The sequence below is a fragment of the Felis catus genome, chromosome D1, assembly GCF_018350175.1.
Source record: "Felis catus isolate Fca126 chromosome D1, F.catus_Fca126_mat1.0, whole genome shotgun sequence".
Classification (NCBI taxonomy): domain Eukaryota; kingdom Metazoa; phylum Chordata; class Mammalia; order Carnivora; family Felidae; genus Felis; species Felis catus.
This window is the reverse complement of record NC_058377.1, coordinates 61,813,702-61,825,423: the sequence shown is the minus strand read 5'-3', so window position 1 is coordinate 61,825,423 and position 11,722 is coordinate 61,813,702. Positions and strand designations below refer to the sequence as shown.

General features: G+C 39.5%; 1 protein-coding gene across 1 annotated transcript; it reads right to left on the bottom strand.

Annotated features, from left to right (window-relative positions):
• Window positions 1–8,740: 8,740 nt before the first annotated feature.
• On the bottom strand, window positions 8,741–9,694 carry LOC101099398 (olfactory receptor 51J1). The gene is given in 3 exon segments (XM_045038127.1): window positions 8,741–9,130; window positions 9,132–9,388; window positions 9,391–9,694. Coding segments are annotated over 3 exon segments (951 nt in total).
• Between the last annotated feature and the right edge of the window lie 2,028 nt (window positions 9,695–11,722).

The window sequence follows — 11,722 nt, the reverse complement described above, 5'->3', positions numbered from 1 at the left end:
TCTTATTTGTTGGGAGACTTTTGATAACTGATTCAGTTTCTTCACTGGTTATGGGTCTGTTCAAGTTTTCTATTTATCCCCATTTGAGTTTTGATAGTGTGTGGTGTTCAGGAATTTGTCCATTTCTTCCAGCTAATCCAGTTTGTTGACATATAATTTTTCATACTATTTGCTAGTAATTGTTTATATTTCTGTGGTGTTGGTTGCGATCTCTCCTCTTTCATTTGTGATTTTCTCTGTTTGGATCCTCTCTTCTTCTTTTTGAGAAGTTTGGCTAGGAGTTTATCAATTTTGTTTACTCTTTCAAAAAATCAGCTCTTAGATTCATTTGTCTATTCTATTGTTTTTTTTAATTCTATATTGTTTATTCCTGCTCTAATCCTTATTATTTCTCTTCTTCTGCTGGCTTTGGGGTTTCCTGCTGCTCTGTTTCTAGTTCAGTTAGGTTGAGCTTAGATTCTGTATTTGTTACCTTTCTTGTTTCTTGAGATAGACCTGGGTTGTGATGTATTTTCCTCTTAGCACTGCCTTTGCTGCATCCCAAAGGGTTTGGACTGCAGTGTTTTCACTTTCATTTGCTTCCATATACTTTTTAAGCTCTTTTATTTCCTGGTTGACCCATTCATTCTTTAGTAGGATGCTCTTTAACCTCCATGTACTTGGAGGCTTTCCAAATTTTTTCTTGTGGTTGATTTCAAATTTCGAAGCATTGTGATCTGCAAATATGCATGGTATGATCTCAATCCTTTTGTATTCTGCTTTGTGACCCAGTTTGCGATTGTTTTTGGAGAATGTTCCATGTGCAGTCGAGAAGAATATGTGTTCTGTTGCTTTTGGATGAAAAGATCTGAATATATCTGTTAAGTCCATCTGGTCCAATGTGTCACTCAGAGCAATTGTTTCCTTACTGATTTTCTGCTTAGATGATCTCCTCTTTGTTGTAAGAGGAGTATTAAATACCCCTACAATCACGGAATTGTTGTCTACACATTTATGTTTGTGATTGATTGATTCATATATTTGGGTATTCCACATCAGGGGCATGAACACTTATAGTTGTTAGTTCTTCTTGATGGATATACCCCTTAATTATGGTATAATGACCTTCTTCATCTCTTGTTAGAGTCTTTGTTTTAAAATCTAGTTTGTCTGATATAAGTATGGCTACTCTGCCTCTCTTTTGACATCGGTAGCATGTAGATGGTCTCCGTCCCTTCGCTTTCAATCTGTTAGTGTCCTCAGGTCTAAAATGAGTCTTGTGTAGGCAGCATATAGATAGATCTTGGTTTTTTATCCATTCTGATACCCTATGTCTTTTGACTGGGGCATTTAGTCCATTTACATTCAGAGTGATTATTGAAAGATACGGATTTAGTGTCATTGTGTTATCTTTAAGTTTTGTGCTTGTGGTGTTGTCCCTTGTCCTTTGTAGATTTTGCTGCTTTCCACTCACAGAGTTACCCTTTAGGATCTCCTCCAGATCTGGTTTAGTGGTCATGAACTCTAGTTTTTGTTTGTCTGGGAAAGCCTTTATCTCTCCTTCTATTCTAACTGACGGCCTTGCTGCATAAAAGTTTCTTAGCTGCATAGTTTTCCTATTCAGAGCATTGAATATTTCCTGCCACTGGCTTCTGGCCTGCCAAGTTTCAGTGGACAGGTTTGCTACTACCCTTATGTGTCTACCCTTGTAGGACAAGGCCCATTTGTCCCTAGCTGCTTTCAGAATTCTTTCTTTATCTTTGTATTTTGCCAGATTCACTATGATATGTTTTGGCGTTGATCTGTTTTTCTTTATTCTGAAGGGGTCCTGTTTGCTTCCCCAGATTAGAGAAGTTCTCCCATATAACTTGTTCAAATAACCCTTTCTTTCTTCTGGAAATCCTAAGATATGAATATTATTTAATTTCATTGAATCACTTAGGTCTCTGATTCTTCCCTCTTGGTCTAGTAATTTCCTTTCTCTTCATCATTTTCCATAATTTTATCTTCTGTTTCACCTTTTCTCTCCTCTGTTTCGCCCATCCTTGCTGTCACTGCATCTAGTTTATTTTTCACTTCATTTACAGCTTGTCTTAATTCATCACGAAACTGTAAGGTAACTCCATGGGGGGGAAGAAAAAAGTAGGAGAGTAGAAAGATAAGGAAGAGAAAAGAGAAGAGGAGGAAATAAAATAAAAGAAAAAATAATAGCAATTAAAAAAGAAACAGGAAAAAAAGGAAAACAACAACAAAAATAAAATGAAAAAAACAGACTAACATGCAAAACCTGAGAATAGTGGTCTATTGGTGCCTTGGAGACAGTGGCTGTGCTGGTTGGTGGAGAGCGAATGACGGTTGTCTGAGTGTCAATCTCACCCCAGTAGATGAGCAGTTACTAGTCTTTGAGGGGGGAGGTTTGGCGTAAGTGGTCTGCCTCCCTTGGTAGGTCACTGTCCGGTTCCCTGAGGCCCCACCGTGTTGATGTTGGGGAGGAAAAGGGTGACCGTCCCCCTCAATCTCTCCCCCTCAAAATGTCCCAAACCGTGCTGTTCAAGCAGCCTTCCTAGAGCAGTGTGGGCGCTGGTGGGCTGGTTTGTCCCACTCCACAGTCTCCCTGGGATTCAAAATGCCATGTGTTAGAGGATCCCACACTGTGGGCCGAAATAGCACCACTCCAGCCAACCAACAAAGGGCCTCTGCCTGGCACCTGCAGGGTCTTTTGTTCTTGGAGCATTGGTAAAACCTCTTCTCATGGTACTTTATGGAGGGGACGGCTTTCTCTCAAGTGCACCTGTGAGAGTGTTCCCCAGTCCGGGGTTGGCTCTCCTCCCCACGAGGTGTACCCACATGCATTGGCCTCCGGTCTGGAGATAGTTCAGCCACCCTGAAATCTCTGATCTTCACTCCTAAGGCTGTTTGCAAAGTGGAAACTGTCTCTCTTTGTATTTTTCCTCTTCCAGACTGTGGTCTGGAGAGGTTTTTCTCTTATCCAAATATGATCCCACACTTCCACAGCCTCTCTTTCGTTTCTTCACCAAGGGGTACCCCCCCCACACTTCCGTGCCTACACCGCCACCTGCTTTATCTCTCCCAATCCCTAAGCATGCACCTCTGAACTGCCAAGCTGTCTCTGTAGGTGCCTAGAGAGGTTTCTGTTAGACTGTAGCCTGGATTCCTGGAATTCCAAGTGTTCTGATCTCATTACTGCTGAGTTTGAGGGAGGAGGGAAATTCTGGTATCCCTACTCCTCTCCATGTTGACTCCTCTCCCTGAAGATGTTAATTGTTTTTATTGAAAAATGGACAGATTGATTTGCAATACTTTTTCTCTTTGTTTTAATTTTAACATGTTCTCTTTCATTTTCATTTTTCCACTGTATGAATTTGAAGTGGCTAGGGGTATATTGGTTGTTTTGTACTTTTCCTCCTTGTAGTTTATTGTGTTTCTTGAATTTTTTGCTCATGTTTTATGTAAGTTTTGGAAAATATGTATATTATTATATCCTAATATTGCTTTTTCCCCAGGATACTCTCCTTCTAGGGCTCCAATTCCTTGTGTACTTGAGCTTTCCAGCAAATACCATATGTGTTTTAAGGTTTTTATTTATTTTGTTATACTTTATCCTTTCATGCTCCAGATACTCAACATTGTCTATAGTCTGGATATGATCTGAATTAATTTCCTCCTATTTTGGTTCTTTATTCCAATTGTGTCTAACATGATTAAATCCATCCATTCAGTCTTTAATGTCAGTTATATTTTAGTATTTCATTTTATTTTTAATAGTTTCCAATTTGTTGCTTAAATTCTATATTTTGCAATGTGAATTGTAGGCTATAGTAATCAAAATCATTTAAATGTTTGTTTGTTTATTTATTTTGAGAGAGAAAGAGAGAGAGGGAGAGAGAGAGCACTGTTAGTGTAGAGCCTGGTTGGGCTCAAACTCACAAACTGTGAGATCAATGACCTGAGTTGAAATCAAGAGTCAGACACTTAGCTGACTGAGCCACCAAGGCACCCCAGTAATAAAAATTATTTAAATGTTTGTGTATGCTGATTCCCAAAGCTGGATCATCTGTGGATATAATCCTTTTGCTTTTTATCTTTTTTTTTCCTATTGACTTTTGTTCAATATCATATTTTTAATTCCTGGTTAAATTTTAGTGAACACCATCAAATTGTGAGCATAATTCAAGATGTTGGTTAATATCTTCCTGGAGAGAATATTTAGTTTTAGTTTTGATTTGAGTGATCAACCATACCAGTTTTTGGCTGAGGGGTTTTCCAGAATGTGGTACTTTCTAAGATAAAGCCAGGAAAGTCCTGGAAAAATTGGGTTGGTTGATCACCTTAATTCTTATAGAATAGTAAAATTAAGTGTGAGTTGACTTTAAAAACCTATGTTAGGCTAGTATATTTCTTTTTAAAAAAATGTTTATTTATTTCGAGAGAAAGAGAAAGTATGTGTGAACAGGGGAGAAAGCAGAGAAAGAGAAATTGAGAGAGAGAGAGAGAGAGAGAGGAGAGAATCTTAAGCAAGCTCCATGATCAGCGTGGACCATAATGTGGGGCTTGATCCCATGACCATGTGACCTGAGCCCAAACCAAGAGTTGGATGCTTAATGAACTGAGCCACCGAGGCTCCCCAGGCTAGTCTATTTCTAATTTTCCCTTACTCCAAGGTATAACATTTTGGAATCAAAATAAATTCTCAGGTGTTTACCAGTCCCTTTCATCCATGGGGATCCTTGTGTTCCAATTTTTGTCCCTCTGCATTCCACCCCTTCGTGATTGCTATAAGCTCATCTGGTTTTATCAGCTATCACTTTTGAATTGGCAAATTTCTTAAGGGAGAGAATGGCATAAAATCAGGCTCACTTCTCTATGCTCCTTTTGTCTTTGGAATCTTGGCTTTTACATATCGTTGCATTGGATACTCTCTGAAGCCACTTACAAAATATTTCTCTAACTTTTCTAACTGTTCTTGGCAGAAGGATTAATCTGAAACAAATTAACATGTACTTGATGAATGTGGAAATGCCCATAACATGTCATGCAATTTTCTCAAGGGTTCCGATTCATAATTTAGCTTCATGTCTAGCTTAATATAATGACATGACATTATTTTGTCTGGTTTGCAAAATCAAGAATTAAGGTGGTTTCCTAAGGTCTAAATTTTAAGTTAGAATAGTGAATATAATGTCAGAATAAGATACACCTAAATTTGATGCTTTCCTATTAGACTCTGCTTATTTTTCACTACATACACTCCCAGAGACTTCTAGACCCTTAACTGTGTGATTTTCTAGGATTTTGTCTGATCCTCAGGTTGTCCCTGAGACTGGACCACAGGAAAATGAGTGAAAAAGACTGGAAAGAAAGGAGCTAGAAATGGGGCATTATATATCTAGTCCTTTGTAGGATGGAGCTTTCTGAAAAGTATCCATTAAAGTAGCCTTGATCTGAAAAACTCTATCTACATTTAGAATCTTACTGTCTTTGATAGCCTTGTATAGGACTGATCATATTTAAGAAGTCTGAGGGTGCACCATGCCATCCCATAAAGAGAATGAAAGTGAGACCTAAGATTCTCATTTTATGTCAAGCCATCTGACAACTTGACCTCATCATTCCTTCTTGTGCCTTTCCAGCTATAGGATGTCTTTCCTCAGACACTCTAAAGATATCCCTTCTCCTCTTCTCTCTCAGGGAACTGCCACTGTCTCACTTCTTTAGTAATCTATGGGATGGCATTTCCTGTGGGTTTGCTGCTTGGTTTCTCTTGATAGTTCTGTCACAGTTGTCTGCAGAGTTCAATCACCCATCAGTGGGCTATGAATCTAGGGCATAGTTATGGGCAACTTACAACCTTGAGGTCAGAATCTATAGAAACATAGTGTCTGGAAACCTGGAGTTAGAGTCACAGAATTAACTTTTGCAAAAAAAATCTTTGGCTGTTTTGGTACCACTGCAATGCAGTGCAAGCAAACCATTGAAATTTATTTATTTATTTATTTATTTATTTATTTATTACCCAATGTAATTAACATACAGTGTTGCATTAGTTCCAGGTGTACAATATAGTGATTCATCAATTATATATATTACTCAGCACTCATCATGACAAATGCATTCCTTAATCCTCTTCACCTATTTTACCTACCCACCCCCATCTCCCCTCTGGTAACCATCAGTTTGTTCTCTATTATTAAGAGTCTGTTTGATGGTTGGTCTCCTTTTTTCCCTTTTGTTTGTTTCTTAAATTCCACATATGAATGAAATCATATGGTATTTGCCTTTCTCTGACTGGCTTATTTCACTTAGCATTATACCGTCTATACTGTCTATCCATGTTTTTGTAAATGGCAAGATACCATTCTTTTTATGGCTGAATAACATACCATTCTGTGTGTGTGTGTGTGTGTGTGTGTGTGTGTATCTCATATCTTCTTTATCCATTCATTTATTGATGAACACTTAGGCCTCTTTCATAAGTTGGCTATTGCAAATAATGTTGCAATAAATATAAGGGTGCATATAGCCCTTCAATTTGGTGTTTTTGTATTCTCTGGATAAATACCCAGTAGTGGAATTCCTGGATCATAGGGCAGTTCTTTTTTAATGTTTATTTATTTATTTTGGGAGAGCGAGAGAGAGAGAGAGAGAGAGCATATGCATGCATGCGTGAGCTGGGTAGGGACACAGAGAGAGGGAGAGAGAGAATACCAAGCAGGCTCTATGCTCAGCGTAGAGTTGGACATGAGGTTTGATCTCACGACTGTGATATCATGGCCTGAGCCAAAATCAAGACAGATGCTTAACTGACTGAGCCATGCAGGTGCCCCATAATTTTTGACAGCCTCCATACTGTCTTCCACTGTGGCTGCACCAGTTTGCATTTCCTCCAACAGTGCACAAGGGTTCCTTTTTCTCTACATCTTAGCAATAGTAACCAGACAAGAAAAAGGCATATAAGCCATCCAGATTGGTAAAGAAGAAGTAAAACTTACACTATTTGCAGATGACACAATACTATATATAGAAAACCCTAAAGACCCCACCAAAAAACTACTAGAAGTGATAAATGAATTCAGTAAGGCCATAGGATACAAAATCAATGTACAGAAATCTACTGCATTTCTATACACAAATAATAAATCAGCATAAAGAAAAATTAAGAAAGCAATCCCGCTTACAATTGCACCAAAAATAATAAAATACCTGGGAATACTTAACCATAGAGGTGAAAGACCTGTACTCTGAAAACTATAAAATACTGACTAAAGAAATTGAAAATGCCACAAAGACATGGAAAGACATTCCATGCTGATGGATTGGAAGAAGAATATTGTTAAAATATCTATACTACCAAAAGCAATCTATGTATTTAATGTGATCCCTATTGAAATACCAACAGAATTTTTCATGGAACTAGTAACAACTAATCCTAACATTTGTATGAAACCACAAAAGACCCCAAATGGCCAAAGAAACCTTGAAAAAGAAAAACAATAGTAGAGCCATCACAATTCCAGACTTCAAGTTATATTAAAAGGCTGTAGTGATCAAGACAGTATGGTACTGGCATAAAATTTTTAAAATTCATATTCAAAAGCTTTATTTGAATGTGGGAGTATTTGAGGTCTATTTTTTAATTGATTCTAAACATAGTTCCAGAAATTACAAAGAAGAGCAGAGACAGAAGTAGAAAAAAAATTATTTCTAAGCACCATGAAGAAAGGGAAATGTCTTTTTTTTTGTCACCACTTTATCTCTAAGGCTTAGATTTGTGTTTGATCCATTGCATGTGCTCAGTTATTGTTATCTGACTGACTACTAGGAAGGTCTGAGGAGACAGTTCTTGCTTACTTGACGGTATGATTTATGGGCTTAATAGCTTACACTCTGGAGTTTAACCTAACTGGGTTCCACTGCTAGCTCTTGGATGCATAGGTTTGAGCAAGATGCTCACTGTAACTAAGCAGCAGTTTTTCACGTGAAAAAAATTACATTAATAATATCTCATAGGGTTGTTGTGGGAAATGATTAAAATAATAAAGTATACATTTGCATCTCAAAAGTCTTAGTTCCTTTTCCTAAAAATATAGGTGTGAAATTTCTACATTATTTCAAATGTCTGCAAAGAAATAATCAACCAGACAAAAAAATTAATGTACATGAAGGGGATGCTTGCCTTTTTAAAAGATTCTGCATCCTGGGTGCAGATCTTCAGAATTTTACATAATGAACAGGATTCGCAATCTTTGTCACTCTCAACTGGGAGCCTTGGTGAGGTTGATCAAATACCAGTCAGAGCCAGTACTGGAAGCCTCCTTTAAGCTAGTTAATGTAGCCTCCTGCTGTCAAGATCAAGTATGAACAACTCAAGAGAATGCAATCCATTTCATATCCTCATTCCCTAGAACAGAGATCTCAATAGATTTCCCAGGACACCTTCCATCTCCTGATTACCTTTCCCTTGTGGGGAGAGTCATGTTTTCATTAGCAATCCTTCCTGCATTCCTGCTCCAGCTAGGCAAGGTAATGGAAAACCTCATGTAACACAACATTTAAAAAATAACATCAATCCTTTGTACTGTTCTGTCACACATAGTCCACCCCCACGGATACTCCAGTTTATTGCTAGATTATGTAGAACTTCTGTTAGATAACGTATTTTAAGGTAACACCATTTGCATAACATGCAAGCTGGGACCACCCGGGATTATAGAAAAAAGTCCCCTCCTACTTTGTCCTTTGTCTAAACTCTGGCTCTTTTCTCTGAGAACATTCGGACAATGCCACGATGGATCTCCTTGGTCTTAATGCTGTAGACAATGGGGTTGACAACAGGTGGGAAGAAGAGATAAGCATTGGCTATCATAGCATGCAGCAAAGGGGACACGTGGTGTCCAAAGCGGTGCACCATAGATAAGCCAATCATAGGCACATAGTAAGCGAGCACAGCACAGATATGTGAGCCACATGTGTTGAGTGCCTTCCTCCGCCCCTCCCCAGTGGTGATACTCATTACAGTGTGGAGTATGAGCCCATAGGAGATGACAATAAGCAGTGAATCCAGCCCAAAAGTGGAGGTAACAATGAAAAGCCCATAGATATTGTTGATAGAAATGTCCCCGCAAGGTAGATGGATAAGGTTGGGGTGGAGGCAATAGGAATGGGAGAGGACGTTGTGGCCACAGAAGGGCAGGCGCCTTAACAGCATGGGCAATGGGGCCATGAGCATAATGCTTTTCAGCCCCATGACAGCTCCTGTGCCAAAGATACGGGGCAGGGTTAGAATGGCTGTATAGCGCAGTGGGCTATAGATGGCCACAAATCGGTCCACAGACATGGCCAGCAACACAGCTGACTCCATAATGGAGAATGAATGGATGAAAAACATCTGAAAAAGGCATACATCAAAACTAATCTCAGTGATGCCAAAAAGGAAGATGCCTAGCACCGTAGGCAGAGTAGATGCAGAGACACCAACCTCAGCCAGTGCCAACATGGCAAGAAGGAGGTACATGGGCTGGTGTAGGGCAGTGTCTGTTCTGATGACATGAAGGATGGTGCCATTCCCAAGGAAGATGATAATGTACATCAGGCAGAAGGGGATGGATATCCAGAGGTGCTCTGCCTCCAGCCCTGGGATGCCAATCAGAATGAACGTTGTAGGTAAGAACTCCAAAGAGCTATTAGAGTTCTTCATGTTGAGATCTCATCCTGTGGGATCAGTGCTACCTTAAAAATTAGAAAAAAGCTAGTGAGGTCACATTATAATGGAGAAAGACCCCTGGACACTGAGGGAAGGGAAGAAGAAAACAAAGCTCACAGATTTAGGTTGCCAATGATCTCTTTCCTGAAAATTGACAGATGGCCACAGTCAGAAAATTCCCAGTATTAAAGGGGTTACAGTCTCCATCAGAGAAAAACTCGAGGCTGATAGAAAATTATCCCTCTAAATTGTACTTCCTTTTGGGTCTGCTAAAGGAGAAACGACTCTCTTGTCTTGGTGTGGAGATGCCTGACCCTGGCTGCTAGGGAGACAAGCATGTGTGTGGAGGCAGTCTCAGGGTAAGGTGTGGACTAATGTCAGGAAGTGGTGAACAAAGATATTTTTGATAAATATGGATATAAGGCAAAAAGCACAGTAAATAAAAACACCCAGAAATGCCTGTTGAATGAATATAGATACATGAGTGATCGAGGTTCAAAGCAAGGTTAAGAAGTGGCAGTGACCACAGCCTGGAGCAAATGATTCAAAAATTAACTAAAAAAGAATAGAATCTGGATCCACACTGGGTTTAGATGTTCTGTGCTTTAAAATGACTAGGTAGCAACTTAAAGGATGATGTGTAAAGGTCAGAATGAGGCAAGAACAAAGGCTGATGGATTTGTATACAGACTTTAAAGCTCATGAAAATAGTCTGTCATGATGATATACAGATGGAAATAATTCTGTCACGATGATAGAAATAATCTCTTGGCTCACAGTTCTAGAAGATGACCTACCTGATCCGTTGGACCTTCTTTCTGGCTCAGACACACCCATGATTCCACTGCAACAACAACCCAGGGAACCTAAAGAGACTTTCAAGGAAGGTTCCTCTGGGCAGGGAAGGAAGGCAGCAGAGGGAAGGAGAAAACCACTTCCCTAAACTGGGTACATTTTAAGGTCAACATCATCTGGGATGGCACAGGAATCACAGTAGAATCCTGGACTGACAGGGCAGGAAGGACCTCTGGAAGTATTTTAAATTAATTTACCCCCCACTCACCCCTATGCATATACGTGTGCACATGCACACACACACACACACACACACACTTGCTCACATACTTGCATTTGCACATATTTCCACACTTGCTGAAATCTTGTTTTGCATCTTTCCTGATGAGAATTCTCTACTCAGCCATTGCTGAACTTAGAGGGACCTCACTCTTACATGCTGGTTATTCTTTAGTCCTTCTCTGCAGGCTGAGGTGATACCCAGTCAAGAAGCGACATGACTAAAAATTAAGATATAAATGAGTGACTTATTAAACTAATATCATTAGCTTACAGAGGTGGTTAGCTATTACAAACACACCAGTTATACAGTATTCTTTGGGACAAGCACACACAGACAGCCAACTTCATATAGATCCCATTAGACAACTGGATTTAGAACAAGTTTTTAAAATAAGAAATGGCAGGGGGTCCTGGGTGGCTTAGTCTGTTAAGCATCTGACTTTGGCTGAGGTCATGAGCTCACAGTTTGTGGGTTCGAGCTCCGCATCTGGCTCTGTACTGACAGCTCAGAGGCTGGAGCCTGCTTCAGATTCTGTGTCTCCCTCTCTCTCTGCACCTCCCCCCCCCCCCCCGCATTCCTTCTCTCTCTCTTTCTCCCTCAAAAATTAACTAAAAAACATTAAAACATTTTTAAATAAGAAATGGCAAAGCAGCTCTTCTGAATCAAAAAGCAGAATAAATGGAAGAAATATGGCATTCAGCCTTTACAGGCTTGAGTCTCCACACATAATGCAACCAAGTCTTCCATTTAAAGAGCCCTTTCTGGATGCACTCTATCGTCTCTATCTTGGTTCCAGGTTTTATCTTCATTCCCAATTGTACAATTCCATTGTTATTAACAAAGAAAAAGCCTTCCCAGTTGTTGTCAGAAACTACTATTTAGCTTACCCCTTCCACTCCTCAGCAGACTGCAGAGAGGATACGCACGTGTAAGCAACCAGCTCT